Source organism: Diabrotica virgifera, chromosome 1 (assembly GCF_917563875.1).
Source record: "Diabrotica virgifera virgifera chromosome 1, PGI_DIABVI_V3a".
NCBI lineage: Eukaryota > Metazoa > Arthropoda > Insecta > Coleoptera > Chrysomelidae > Diabrotica > Diabrotica virgifera.
The window spans coordinates 131,718,604-131,735,016 of record NC_065443.1 but is presented as its reverse complement, the minus strand read 5'-3'; the positions used below and the strand labels follow the sequence as shown (position 1 = coordinate 131,735,016).

Below are 16,413 nucleotides of genomic sequence, written 5' to 3'. Positions count from 1 at the left end.
CCTTGTATACTTCTTAGTGTTCTCATTTCAACTAAATCTAAATAAAATTAATGAAATTAAATGAAATAAAATTAAATATAATTAAATAAAATTAAGTAAATTAACTAAATTAAATAAAATAAATAAAATATAATCGAATATATAAGAAGTATTTACTTCTCTCAGAATTACGCTAGTGCCACGCTCTCTTTTTCTTATTTATTTATATTCATATCAGTGTTTTCAATTCCAGATCCCCTTTATCCCGAATTAACAAGCCCCGTTACCCAGACCCAGAAACCTGTGATAGTGTAAGCCCTTCGAGTAGTTCACCGGCTCAGCAACATACGAATATTGCCATGGCCATTGATCCCACATATTCCAGAAGAGCCTATCGAGGTTCTTCCAGTTATGATACTGCGTCCAGCACCGTAACCACCAGCACTTCAAGCAGTAGTCCCGGTATATTACCGCCTCCTGATTTGGCAGAACATGACGATGACAGCCCTGCACCACCTTATATGCCCATTCAAGGTCAAAGGAGAACAGCAAGTTTAGAAAAGAAGCAGAAAAAGAAAAGTAAGGATGGCTGTAAGCAGCAGTAGTATAATGCTAGTACATTATTTATGATTTAGTTTTAATTTATTTTGCAAGAGCTAGTGATGATCCTGAATATCATTTCAAAAGTTTAATTATAAACTTTCTGCCATTTATACGAAACAAAAACCGACATAAGTCATAGATGAGATGAAATTAGAATTAATTAGCTGAATCTCAGCTTCCTCTTTTCTTGTATGTAGGCTTTAAACCCTGTTTCTTCTTCAATGTTAGCCCCATAAATTGTTTAAATTATCGCACCATCTTTTTCTTGGTCTGCCATTACTTCTTTGTCCATTTGGTGACTTATCTCGTGCTATTCGTACTATCCTATCCTCTGCCATTCTACTAATGTGTTCGTTCCACTCCTGTTTCCGTTTTGTCACCCATCCATTTATGTCTTCTACATTGCATGCTCTTCTTATGTTTTCGATATTTCCCTATCTAACAGACTTTTCCCTGATATTCGTCGAAGTATTTTCATCTTTGTTGTTTCCAGTAGTCGTCTCGTTTTAGATGTGTCAGGTCTTGTCTCCGCCGTGTATGTCAATATAGGTCTAATTGCTGCTTTATAGATTCTTGCTTTTGTGACTTGTCTTAGGTGTTTTTTCTTCCAGTTTGTGTCATTAAGAGATCCCGCCGCTTTACTAGCTTTTAATCTTTGTTGTCGTACTTATTCTTCAACATCTCCGTAACTAGTTATATCTATTCCCAGATATCTAAACCTTGCTTCCTGTTTTATTATTTTCCCATCAATTTCGATTTTACATCGTAGTGGGTATTTAGATGTCATACATTTGTTTTTTTCTGCTGATATTATCATATTCTATTTCTTGGCTGTTGCATTGAAGATGTGTGTTAATCTTTGGAATCTCATAGCAATAGTGGCCAAACGTTATAAAATTCTTCTGTCACAGTGTTAGTTGCCAAACTCCTCCGATACGTCTAGAGGTGGGAAAGTATTAATATAATGTAAATTTATATTTTACTATTGTTAATTTCTCACCTCTATTAGTTTCATATCTTTTTATATTTCACAACGTATTGGTCTTTTACGTTTTTTGCCGATTATAAGCGCACTCATCACTGTACTACTTTGCCACTATCGATAGTTTCTCACCTTTAGACGTATTGGAGGAGTATGGCAACTAATACTGGGACAGGAGAACTTTATAAAATACTCCTTCCACAGTGCTAGTTGTCATAGATGCCTTTCCGATACATCTAAAGGTAGGACACCATCGATAATGGTAGTGGAATGTGAACTTATAGGTTTCTATCGATAATTTCCCACCTCTGGTAGTTTCATCTCTTTTTATATTTCACAACGTATTATATTTTCCATCGTTTGCGTTATTTTGCCGGTTCTTAGCGCACTCATCACTGTATAGATAAGTAAATAATTGTGTTTAGTGAAATATACAGTATGTCCCTGTAAGTTGTATCCATATGGAAAACTTTTTTATTATCAATTTTTCGAAAACATTTATTCTTTATAAAAAGTTCTGCATGGTCCAAAACCCAAGATTCAACCATCAGATATCAAATTTTATGAATGTTATACGAGGTATGTCAAAAAGTTTGAATTTCACTCAAGAGTAAAGTAGCTTTATTTTTCACAATATTGAAAATTGCTATTATGAAAAGTTGTTTGGAATTAAAAACTATATTCTAATATGCAATTACATCCTTCTAATTGAAAAATTTTTTTTTTGAAAAATTATGGATAATTAACATTATTTTCAGATATTTCAATCCTCATAACTCTTTTATTATTAATTTTACGAAAAAAAGTGATTCTTAATAAAAAGTTCTGTATGGTCTAATACCTAAAATACAACCATCTTATATCAAATTTTATCAATTTTATACGAGGTATGTCAAAAAAGATAAATTTAGATCAAAAGTCAAGTACCTTTATAGTTCAGAATATTTCAATTAGAACGATGTAATTACATACTGAAACAGCTTTAATTCTTAATAACTTTCTATAATAACAATTTTCGATATTGTGAAAAATATGTGAACGTATTTTACTCTTGAGCCAAATTCATATATTCTTTGACATACCTCGTATAAAATTTATAAAAGGACATCGCACACATCTTATGGAAAATATAATGTCACTCAAATTCAATAAAATTTATACGAATAGATTCGTTTTAAATTAACGGTCAAATCTTATCATTGCGCCAACTCCATATTTTCAATAATAAGAGCAGAAATTGATATAAATAAATCTGAAATCAAATGGATACGTACGTAAGTTAGAGAGAGAAAAAATATTTTATAATACCCAAATTGTCGGTACTCCATAAATCAGCGGATTAGTTTCACTAATCCGCTTAGGCCCAGCGGGGTTTAAGCTCTTTTGAATAGCACCCAGAGCAATAGTGATTGTAACTGACAGTTTTACTGACTCCAAAAATGTGATTTCGATAAACTTTAATTGCAATTTGCGCCGTAATTAATCATAATTAAGAGTTGGCGCAATGATAAGATTTGACCGTTAATTTAAAACGAATCTATTCGTATAAATTTTATTGAATTTGAGTGACATTATATTTTCCATAAGATGTGTGCGATGTCCTTTGACAGAAGATGGTTGTATTTTAGGTTTTAGACCATGCAGAATTTTTTATTAAGAATAAATTTTTTTTCGTAGAATTAATAATAAAAGAGTTATCTGAAATAAAATAACTGAAAATAGTTAGGTATCCATAATTTTTGAAAAAAAATTTTTTCCAATTTGAAGGATGTAATTGCATACTGGAATATAGTTTTAATTCCAAAAAACTTTTCATAATAGCAATTTTCAATATTGTGGTGAAAAATAAAGCTACTTTACTCTTGAGTGAAATTCAAACTTTTTGACATACCTCGTATAATATTAAAAAAATTTGATATTTGATGGTTAAATCTTAGGTTTTGGACCATGCAGAGCTTTTTATGAAGAATAACTTTTTTTCGTAAAATTAATAATAAAAAAAGTTTTCCATATGGATACAACTTACAGGGACATACTGTATATGCCATATTGGTTTTTGTTTTGTATAAATAGCATGATAGTCCGTTTTTTAACGGTAAAATATTGCAAAATCTCTAAATTTTAAAGAACCACTTGGATTGACATGAAATTTGGCATACACATAGCTAACAAGTCAAAGAAAAAAAGTGATATTGTGCCGATATGTGCTTTTGCCCTGGGGGTGGTTTTTACCCCCTCTTGGGAGTGAAAAAATATTCGTCCAAAGAAAGTCAGGAAATGGATAAACTGGCTAATTTAAGTAACTTTTGTTCTATAGAGTTTTTTCACTAAGTCAATACTTTTCGAGTTATTTGGCAGTGAATATGTTCATTTTTTCAACAAATAACCACGCTTTTAGACGGTTTTTCGCAAATAACTCAAATAGTAAGTATTTTGTCGAAAAAACGTTCTTGGCAAAAATATAGCCTGTAAAATTTTTTAAAAAATGGTGTATATATCACGTCTCTACGCCTAGTAGAAGCAGAGTTATAGCTAATAAAAAATAGATTCATATTCGTCAAATTCCAAATGGAATATTTTAACGTGAAATAACCAAAAATGAAGCACATTTCGGGGCAAACTCATTACAACTTATTTAAAGTGTTTAAAAAAAGCTTTATTTTTGTTTTATAAAAAAAATTTCTAGCATCAAAATTAAACAAGTTACGCTCAAAATAAAGTTAGTCCCTTTTGGTTTTGGTAAAAAAATCGAGAAAATCACTCCCTAATTAGTATCTTAAATGAACTTAATCGTTACGACTTCACAAGTTTCTTGACTCGTGTATATATTGTTTATATTATCTGTAAGTTTCATCGGTTCAAAGTCCTTATTATTGAAAGGGCTGTAGTTAAAAGGGGTTGAACGAGTCACTGATCACGAATGTATGCAAATTTAGAAACACCAAATCTTAATCAATTTTTGTCTAACAGAAAAACAAAAAAATACATGATATTCAGAAAAGCAAATTTGACTTTTTTTGTTTTTCGAGATTTTTGGTATCTCTAACAATTTTTAAGTTATTTTGAAAAAGCATATTTTTCAAAATTTAAATTTTTAAAAATTTTACTTTGAAACCAAATTTTTTCAAAAATAAGCACTTTGAATCGATGAAACTTACAGATCATATAAACACAACATAAGTAAAATAATTTGTGGAGCGGTAACGATTAATTTCATTTAAGTTGCTAATTAGAGGGTGGTCTTCCCGATTTTTATTTGAAAAAACAAAAGGGACCAACTTTATTTTGAGCGTAACTTGCTTAACTTTAACGCTAGAAACTTTTTGTAAAAACAAAAATAAAGCTTTTTTTTAAACACTATAAAAAAGTTATAATGGGTTTTCCCCAAAAAGTGCTTAATTTTTTGGATATTGCACGTCGAAATGTTCTATTTGAAATTTGGTGAATATGAATCTATTTTTCATTGGCTATAACCCCGGTTCTACGAGATCCAGAGACCTAACGCGTACACCATTTTTTTTACTTTTTTATAAGCTATATTTTTGCTAAGAACGTTTTTTTCGACAAAATACTTACTTTTTGAGTTATTTGCGAAAAAGCGTCTAAAAATGTGGTTATTTTGTTGAAAAATGAACATATTCACTCGCAAATAACTCGAAAAGTGTTGACTTAACGAAAAAGCTCTATAGAACAAAAGTTACTTAAAATTAGTCAGTTTACCCATTTCCGGACTTATTTTGGACATATATTTTTTCACCTCCAATAGGGGGTGAAAGTCACCCCCAGGGCAAAAGCACACATCGGCACAATATCACTTTTTTTCTTTGACATGTAAGCTATACGTATGCCAAATTTCATGTCAATCCAAGCGGTTCTTTAAAATGTAGAGCAAAAACCGTGAAAGAATGGACTATGAAACTCTATTTTCTACTTATTTACAAATAGTTACTCACCTTCTTCACTAGCCTTCTTATTATTTCACGAGCAAGTCTTGGTAACTATTTTATTTGTTCGGTTTTAAATTGTTTCCAATTATAGATTGGAATATTTTCTTATGTTTTGTATATTTAATAAATTTTCAAATTAATTTTATGTTATTTTTATATTGAACTATACCAAGAAGTAATGTAAAGTATTGGTATTATTATATGATTAAAATCTGACAATATTGAAAGTTTTATCAAAATATTATTACCAATTTATAAGAAAAATTACAAAAAATAATTAAAATATTTATATCAACCACTATCATATGAAATTAAGATATTGCACCAAAATAGCCTACGATGATATACAGTTTGTCTCAAAGTAGATTTTAGTCCAATCAACAAAACTCGGATATAAAACCTGTTAGGACTCAAAACATGTATTACTATAGTAGATATACAGAACATGCCTGGAAGCTGGAATATTGTTAATAGAGTTGCGAATGTTTTGCTTCTTCGGTGGTAACTGATGGGTTAGCGCTGTCGATGTTTTCTAAATACCCCCACAGAAAAAAATCTATAGGGGTCAGGTCTGGAGATCTTGGTGGAAAACGAATATCGCCATTTTTTTTAAATTATTGTGTCTGGAAACATTTCTGTTAGGGCGTTTATTGAAGTGTTTCCGGAGCCATGTGCTGGCTGGATTATACCTCGAAAAATTAACTAATTCTGGACGTAGCCAATCTCGAAACATGGAAATATATCGTGCACTGTTGACAGTAGTTGGCGCGGATCCCTAGCATCTTCAAAAACGTAATGCCCGATGATTCCCGATGCAGACATGCCACGTCAAACCATCACCTTTCTTGAATGCAACTGTTTCTGGTATATACTAAATTTACAATCAAGATGCAGTAGAAAAAATAAACCAAGACACGTTACATGCTACTAGGAGCACTCCCGAATCATAATTTACAATGTATAAACTTTGGAAATCATGATTGGATTTACAATGTATATACATTTTAAATGATGATTCGGAAGTGCTCCTAGTAGCATTTAACGTGTCTTGGTTTGTTTATTTCTACTGTGTATTTTTGCTTATACAGAGGTTGTGGTCATCAATGCCCACTTGTTACTAGACATTTAAACGTAGAGGCGATAAAATACATCCTTGCCTCACCCCATGTCGTATTTCCACTGCTTCTGTCGTGTTCTGACCAATTCGTATGTTTGCACATTGATGCCAATACAAATTTTTGATTATATTCAGGTTGTTGTCATCAATTCCCACGTGTTGCAAGATATCTATTTTATAGGGGTGAAAAGTTCAATCCTTCTTGAAAATACTCTGGGTACTGGTAGCAGACAAATCTAGCACTTATGTATGTTTGCGAAATGAACGCCAAGTATTACGATTCACAATACGTCGAACTATCTCAATATTGGGAGGAGTTCGAATAGTTTTTGGTTTGCCTGAATGTTTCACATTTATAACAAATCCGTTTTCTCTAAATTTGGTAATGATAGCGCATCACCCTCGCGTTTAACTTTGTAATGCAAACAAAAACTCCTTCAAGCAGCTGTATAAGTTGGGATCCGAAGGCGCGTGCAGCGGCAGTCCTCGCGCCAAACTTACCAGTTCATATGCCGTAAGAGATAAAATAGCAATAACATAGAAGACTTCTACTCATTGTTACTCTCACTAGTTTATAAGAATTAAATATATACAACCAAAGAAAATCGAAAATTATAAATATTTTTACAAAATTATAAGTCACAGAAAATAAGTAATTGCTAATTTTTTAAAATATCGAATAAAAACTAGTAATTTAAGAAGTTATTATTATAGATAAACGTATCATATTGAAGAAAACTAAATATCAAAAACAGAATATTTGATAGATTTCACGTAGTGTAACATTATTTAAAAAATATATGTCCGTTTCAATTAAATTTTTATTAATTATTGTGCCATTACGATACAATGAATATTTCTTTAGAAATTTACGTTGATAGTGTAAATAAAAATTATAGAAAAATGATAAAACATATCTGCAACTGAATAAGATTCATAAAATCAGTAAGAATTTTCTGGTTGATGTAGTTTCCTCATACTCAATACTGTTTATTCATGTTAATAATAAACTTACGTGCATAGAAATCGGCCCACTTAAAAATTTGGTAATTTTTGATGTCTCATATTTCCTAAACCTGTTGGCCGATTTAAGTGATTTTTTGAACATGTTATAGCCCGATTCTTTAACAATACCACTGTAATAATATTGTTACTAAACAGGTAAAGTTTCATTGTATACCGAATGTACCAATCAAACTGTTTTTTTTTTTGTCAAAGTTCCCATCACCCTGTGGAATATTCTAGCATTTATAAAATACTAAAATTAAAACCTAACTATAGCGTCAGGTTTTCTTAACATTCTGTTTTTTGATTCATTCGTTTATATTGGATAATAAAAAAGTTAGGTACTCTAACAACTAGACATGTTCTTCATCAATAAACGGTGTTTCTAAATAAGTGCGACAAACTTTAATGGGTAATTCTGCATGAAAAAATAAAGACAGTTGGCTTTATAAACGTATGTCCGCAAATGTTTCGTTTCCGAGATACGGGATGTTGAATTTTTTCTTACAAACTGATGATTTATTTATTGCTTTAAAACCAGTTGAGATATGCAAATAAAATTTGGTGGGTTTTAAGACGTAGTTATTGCACATTTTTTGACATGCAATTAAGAATGTATAAGAATGTAATGTATTAAGAATGTAATATTCACCATTAGCGCGCATACGTCTAATATGACCGATCATATTACCTGTATGCACGCTAATGGTGAATACAAAATTCTTAGTTTTATGTCAAAAAATCCGCAATAACTATCTCTTAAAAACTACCAAATTTTATTTGCATATCTCAACTGGTTTCAAAGCAATCAATAAATCGTCAGTGTGTAAGAAAAAATTCAACATCCCGTATCTCGGATGTTGCCATACGTTTATAAAGCCAACTGTCATTATTTTTTTATGCAGAATTACCCCTTAAAGTTTGTCGCACTTATTTAGAAACACCATGTATTGATGAATAACATCTCTGGGTGTTAAAGTGCCTAACTTTTTTATTATCTAACATAAACGAATTAATCAAAAAACAGAATGTTAAGAAAACATGAGGCTATAGTTGGGTTTTAATTTCAGTATTTTATAAATGCTAGAATATTCCACAGGGTGGTGCGAACTTTGAGAAAAAACACAGTTTGATCGGAACATCCGATATACAATGAAAATGTACCTGTTTAGCAACAATATTATTACAGTGGTATTGTTAATGAATCAGGCTATAACCTGTTCAAAAAATCACTTAAATCGGCCAACAGGTTTAGGAAATATGAGACATCAAAAATGACCAAATTTTTAAGTGGGCCAATTTCTATGCACGTAAGTTTATAAAATATGGTACACACGTCATATATTTACAAAAAATTCAATAAAAATAAAAATTATGTTCTAAATCTAGGTACTCCTGAATAGTGTAAAAAGGTTTTAAAAAAGAGAAGCACTTTTTCAATACGTGTGCTAGTTGAAAGATGTAAAGATGTCGATATTGATGTATAGGTACTTCTGTTTTAAAGATTTTCAGAAGGCTTTTAACCTGGTGAAACATCATAAACTAATAGATATTATAAGGTCATGTATTATCGAGGATAAAGACTTACGGATCATTCCAAACCTCTGGAAAAATCAATATCGAGAAGGGAGTAAGATAGGGATGTGTCCTGTCACCTGTGATGTTCAACGTTTACTCAGAAGATATTTAAGAAAGCTTTGGAAGGCACCTTTGAAAGGGATATTATAATTATAAACGGCCAATGTATAACTAACTTGCGATACGCTGATGACACGGTCATTCTGGCAGATAATGCTGAAGAACTACAACACCTAATGGACCGAGTAACGACAGCCTGTAGAAAATTTGGAATAAAATTGAATACAAAGAAAACAAAAACGATGGTCATCAGCAGGGAGCAAAACAAAAGGGTGAAGGTCAATGTCGACGGATCAGATGTGGAAAGAGTAACAAGAATAACGTACCTTGCAAGTAATATTGATGAAACTTGGGACCACTCACTAGAGATAGGAACACGTCGGGACAAAGGCACGTACGGTGTTTTCTTCTTCTTCTTCTTCTTCTTGTGCCACTCCTATAGGAGATTGGAAATCATCAAGGCTATCCTGACCTTGTTTACATCTGACCTAAAAAGATTAGTGGTGCAGCCAAACCACTCTCTCAAATTACGCAACCATGACATTCTTCTACGGCCTGGATTGCGTTTTCCTTCTATTTTTCATTGCATTATATTTTGAAGTAATGCGTATTTATGTCCTCTCATCAGGTGACCCAGATATTCGAGTTTTCTTCGTTTTATCGTTAACAAAATTTCTGGGTCTCTTCCTATCCTTCGTATTACTTCAAGATTTGTAATTCTTTCAACTCAACTGATCTTCAGCATTCGACGGTAGCACTACATCTCGAAACTTTCAATATTTTTTATGTTGTTCTCTTTGAGAGTCCAGGCCTCTACACCGTATAATAGCGTGTTAAACACGTAGCCTCTTAGCATTCTTAATCGTAGAGGGATGCTTATGCTTATATCTCTGTTGCAGAAGAATTTTCTCATCTTTATGAAGGTGGCCCTGGCAATTTCGATACGTCTTTTTATTTCATTGTTTTGGCCTCCAGTTTCGTTTATTAAAGTTTCCAAGTATTTGTAACTTGATACTTTTTCAATGTGAATGCCGTTTATACTAATATGTGTTGTGTCATGTTTTTACTGAAGACCATATAGTTGGTTTTTTTTGATATTGATGTTTATGCCATAATTGTTGCAAGCAATATTTATGTTTGTAAGTAATCGTTGTAATTCTTCTACTGTTCTTGCAACTAGTACAGTGTCGTCCGGGTTTTTTTATTTATTACACACCAATAAGATGCTTAAGAACATTACAATCTGATCAAATAATGTGATCAATGAGCAACTTATTTCTAACCTAAATTACTACTAAAAACTTAAGACTAAGGACAAACTCAATAGTACCCCTTAGGTTCTGTTAATATCTTGCACAAATGTTAACTTGTACCATCACTTGCACCGTGCACTATTTTTCACTTAACTAACTCGAAGGGTTTCTTCCTCTTGAGTCTTATAGCTAGATCCGTGTGGTCGAGGAGCTGGATGGCCTCAACATTGACGTGTTGAAGAAGTCGTTGTTCGTGATTCTTTTACGTAACGTATTATTTACAACCTCTCCATTGATTACGATTCCTTCGTTTGCTTGCAAAAGGGCTTCTTGGCAGATGCTTTTACTATATACATTAAATAGCAGTGGTGACAAAATGCATCCCTGTCGTACGCCTCTACGTATTTCTATTGCTTGTGATGTCTCATTTTCTATTTTGATGTTAGCTTTCTGATTCCAATATAAATTGAGAATTATTCGTAGATCTTTATTATCTATATCTTTTCTTTCAAGAATGTCTCTTAGCTTATCGTGGCGTACTCTGTCAAACGCTTTTTCAAAATCGATAAAACATGCATGTACTTCTTGATTAACGTCTAGGCATCTTAACATGTAGGCAACGGTGTTTTACAACATGCAAAAAGTTCTATGCAACCGCCAGCTGGATATGTCATTGAGAACTAGAATACACTTTGCTCTGTGGTGTTGAAGCCTGGACAATGACAGAAGCAACATAAAAAAGAATCCAAGCATTCGAACTCTAGTGTTACCGTAAAATGCTAAGAATATTCTACATGAGCCATACGACAAATAGCTGATGCTTATAATAAAAGAACAGAAAACATAATATGTTGGTCACATCGTAAGAAAGCACAAATTAATATGAACTGCTCCAACTTATAATCGAAGGCAAAATCGAATAGCAAAGGGGCACCAGGAAGAAGACACAACTCATAGGAAATTAGTATAACCTGTTGGGAAAACATTCCCTGTCCCCAGGAGGTGGGAGTGCGAGGTCGTGTTTGAAGCCATTCGATACAATTTGAAAAAATATTAATCGCGGGTTTTTTTGTTTTTCATTTGGAAGTGTACTTCTCGAGATATTAGATCATTTCTATAATTTTTCTAGGGTATCACGATAAAGCTTTTTTTTTATTATAGCGTCATCTATCAACGATTCTAAAAAATGTTTCAAATTAATGTTACTTATTTTTCATGAAGAATTTAAACCTAAAATAAAAAACGGGGGTTCCCATTGAACTTTTCAAAGTTGCTACCGCCCCACCCTTGAGGGTGGAGATGGTGTCATTCGCTAGATTTTTTAAAAATATTGAACACATGTTTTTTTTTTCAGTTTTTCGATCAGATGTTCATTTCGCAAAATATTCGTCCGTCTCAGTTCTTTTCATACACCCTGTATACCTTAATATACGTTTACTATATTGTAAAGGAATTATAATCAACCGTAAGATTCGTACTGGTTCTTATAGTCTAAATAAAATATTAACGTATTTATTTTGTAATATTTATATGTTAGGATAGGTAATAATTTTAATCAAAATGATAATAAATCTAGTTATTTTATTAATAACACCAAAAATATATGCTCAATATACTTAAGATTTTATTATCGTCTATAAAGTGGTTCTTATCTTTTTTGAAATACTTATTTCACTTCTATATAAAATTATTTGTTTTACTTGTAATTGTACGTAGATTTAACGTAGATTACGTAGATTTAATATTTAAGGTATTATGTACTAGACAGTGAGCGCCACGCTAGTACACACACGGGTACCTAATTGCTAGACTTGGGCTAATCCAACCCGTTCTCACTTGTGACTTTCATGTCTGCCATGCCATGTGATTGTCATGAAACTATTCAAATTAATTGTTTTTCCATACAAACAATACATTAATTAATAGTATTCACTCTGCTTTAAAAAATTTCTTCAAACACCAACAATATTACAATAAAAATAAAAATGTATACCATTTTTATTCAGTTGCAATGCGAAGGCAAAACAATCTTATTTTTCACTTAGAATACGGAGCGGAGTCCAGCACTCTGAATCGACGATTTTCGACTCTTATTGGAGTCATCATCGGAGAGACGTAGGCCTGCTGCTCCATACTCGAAGTGACCAACCATGAAAGCTTATCCCCACATTGCAACTGACGTGTATGGATTAGGTAACTAGCGTCATCTGGCAATTGAAAGGTAAAGTTTTCAATCCTAATAGCAACATTAATAATATTGAAAAATATTAAAAATATTACTAAAAGATTTTTAAATTGAAAACTTATTCGTACATTTCCCTGGTGACACCTCCAAGGCTTCTACAATATGCAAGCCAGATGGATGCTGCAGTGAAGAATATTACCATACTTTATAACTTTTACAACTATAACCCAATGAGAACTATAAACTTCAAATACAACTACTGATCTATAAACTGTCAACTTTCTATATTTATATTGTTTTCTATACATTTTCTGACCGCCTAGATAGAACTTAAAATAAACAGTGCAACAAGCGAAGGGTCCACGACTGTATTAGCTCAATGTACCCGTGTGTCTAGTAGCGTATGTGGCGGTTACTGTATAGGTACTATTAAATTGTTAATAGGATAATTATGAAATTTGTTTTATTAGTTGGAATGAATCATTCTGTAGATCAGGGGTCACCAATTAGCGGACCGCGGTCCGCATGCGGACCGTGGGCTAGTTTTGTGCGGACCGTCAGTAAATTCAGAATATACCTAGTGTTTGGCAATTTTGAAAATGTTTGGCCATGAAATTGTGTGCTATGTTTGGCTCAACTTATGTGTGATGAAGTTTATTATAAATCGGTAGAGATCTCACTTAACAGATGAATATCTCAACTCCCTAATGAGACTCAGTTGCACTAAACTCACTCCAAAGACAGGTTGTACATAAAAAAAATGTCATTTTTCTCTCTGATAATTTAATTTTGTAGAGTTCCCTTATTGTTATACTTACTAATCATTAACTTTGAAATTAAGTAAGCTGTAATATAAAATCGCCATGTGCATTTTTTTATATTCTTTTCCTCTCTACTATATGTTAAGTAGGAGTAATTTCGGATGTTCATTTAATTAAAATAATTTTCAGATTTAATAAGTTTGCAACAAACACCTTGCATTGAAACTAATGTAGAAAAGATAACATGTTAATTAGCATTTTGTACTATGATTATTTATTTTAAATTCCTCAGTTTCCTTTCTACAAAATTGAAGATGTCTAAAAACTTCATTAGCATTCAAAATATAAATTCCTTTTAAAATATTCTCAGTAACAATTTACAATACTGCTGTTTTCAAAATATACTCATAATAACATCAAAACAATGAATTTATATTTTATTTGTTGTACCAGGAAAACTTACAGGAAAGTATACAGTAACCAAAAAACAATCAGATATTATTAGTTTTCCTTTCCATATAAGTCCATGTGTGAGGCCACTTTCGTATGAAAAATGTTTCTGACTCGATTTCTTTGCGGATTCCTGTTCAAAAATATCCCTTTAAACAAATGAGAAGGGTGAAACATTTTTTAAGCAAATTCAAAATTATATACTTTTTTGCCTCGAAAAATGTATTTTTAGGTTTCTTGAGTAATTGTAAACAAAAAACGTCTCTTGTCATATTTCTGAAATTTTCGAGTTATAAGCGATTTAAAATCTGAAAAATGCAAAAATATTCATTTGCGATGCTTGAAAACTCTTAAGTTCTAATAAAGTGACAGATATTTTTTGTTTAAGATGACATAAAAATGCTAAAAACATATTTTCGGGGGCAAGAAAGGTGATGTTTTGAATTTGTTAAAAAAAATGTTAAACAATTTCTGCCCAAAAATTTCGCCCGGCACCCTTCTGATTTGTGTATAGGGGATATTTTTTAACAAGAATCCGCAAAGCTACCGAATCAAAACAGCCAGACAAAGGCAGCATAAATCCGGACCCCGGAAGTGTCATAGGTTTTCGAAACGGACCCCCATGGAAACTAATTGGTGATCCCTGCTGTAGATGTTGCGATATATATCGAATTCTATAAAAAAAAAACATCCACTTTTTGATGCCAAAAACATTAATTATGAGATTTGTGGGCACAATCTAGGGACCAATTTTTATTGTGCTTTAGTACTTAAGGAAAAAATAGTGCGCCACTTGAAACGAGGGTAATCCTAATCATGTCTTTTTTTTATTTCAAAAATCGAATGAGCGAAAAAATAGTAATTTTGGAGTGTAAAAATGGCGTGACTTCACTGTAGAATCTTTTCAACAGCACGTACAAACCTACTCAGATGTTGACATACCTCTAACATGAATTTGTTTTCAGCTGTGTAGGTCTGTGTTGGTTTTGGATAAATCTTTTACTGCGCAAGTTTCCTCAAACTTATTACTAATTTATTAACAGTGGACGTAGTTGACTAAGTTCATTAGATTTTCAGAAAAACAGAAGGCCTGACAACAATGTAAATATCAGCATAATATTGGCCGCACCACAAAACCCTTACACAATAAAATCTTTAAAATCGTGAATGCTGTTTCCGAGATAATTGAATCTCTCCATACTTAAAACTCAATCTATAGATTGAGAATGAAGAGAAAAGCAAAAGCATTATCTTAAAAGAATAAAACAATCATAAAAAAGTGAGAAACTAAGAAAAGTAAAAAGTCTTTAAAACGTCATAAAGCAATTTAGGATATTTATTTATTTCTTGAAGCAGAATTAATTATTATACAGTGATGAGCTCGCTAATAACCGGCAAAATAACGTAAAAGATGGAAAACATTAAGTTGTGAGATCAAAAGAAATGAATTTAGTGGAAGTGGGAAATTTAGTGATAAAAACTTATAAATTTACATCTTTAGACATTTGAACATTCTTTCCCATCTTTAGATGTACCTATCAGAGGAGTATGTCAACGAAAACTGTCACTGTGACAGTGGCAGTTGCCAAACTCATCCGATACGTCTAAAGGTGGGAAACAATAAATAGAATATAAATTTATAGTAGTTTATTTATACCTCCAGTAGTTTTATTTCTTTTTATCTCACAACTTAATATAAATGTTTTCCATCTTTTGCATTATTTTGCCTGTTATTAGCTCGCTCATCACTGTATGTATGATTTATCTAATGTTCGCATTTATTAGAATCAGTATGTATATATTTTTGTTATGCTATTTCAAATAATATAAGAATCACGAAATATTTATATTTACTGGATCTGTGTTTGTTTGCGTACCAATTTGGTGGAAGGTTTTATATTTTGTATATTATCTTTTTGAATATTTTACCCTTTTATATAATATATTTCAAGTTATATGTGCTTTTTATTTTACCATCTTATATAACAAAGAAAGATTCTAAAAATCCTTGGTAGGTATGGCAGAGGCTACCTAACAGCAGAAGATTTGTCTAATACGGTAGCTTTTTATAAGTGACATATTAAATCAATATATTAACATTTGAAACTGAAGTTGCGAAGAAAATAGCACAGATAAATCTCTTGGTGTAGATGCAATTCCAACTGAGGTCAAAGGCTGGTTTAAAAGTCATCCACTTCTTTTGCTAACTCATATGGACAACCTTGAAATAGCATACTGACTGGTTAACCTTCTTTGCAAGGTTCACCAATCATTACCTAAAAAGCTTCCACTACAGAAGGCGACAATTTAAAATAATTTCATTGATAGCGTGTGCAAGTAAAATCCTTCTATATACAGTTCTACCCAAAAGTTACGTCCTCATATCTTTTTAATCAATATAATTATACTTATATGCTTTTTCTCATGAGCATTTTTCAGTGCGTCACAGTTTTTCGATTTCTTTCTAACGCATTAAATTATATATGACAGAAA

At 31.9% G+C, this 16,413-nt stretch overlaps 1 protein-coding gene across 1 annotated transcript in view; it reads left to right on the top strand.

Annotated features, from left to right (window-relative positions):
* LOC114327032 (uncharacterized) overlaps positions 1–15,875 on the top strand; it is a 41,404-nt gene extending 25,529 nt beyond the window's left edge. Inside the window, exon 4 of the mRNA XM_050662886.1 lies at positions 233–15,875. Within this exon, the coding sequence (XP_050518843.1) occupies positions 233–584 (352 nt within the window). The 3' untranslated portion in view covers positions 585–15,875. The remainder of the gene's footprint in view (positions 1–232) is intronic.
* Positions 15,876–16,413: the final 538 nt, after the last annotated feature.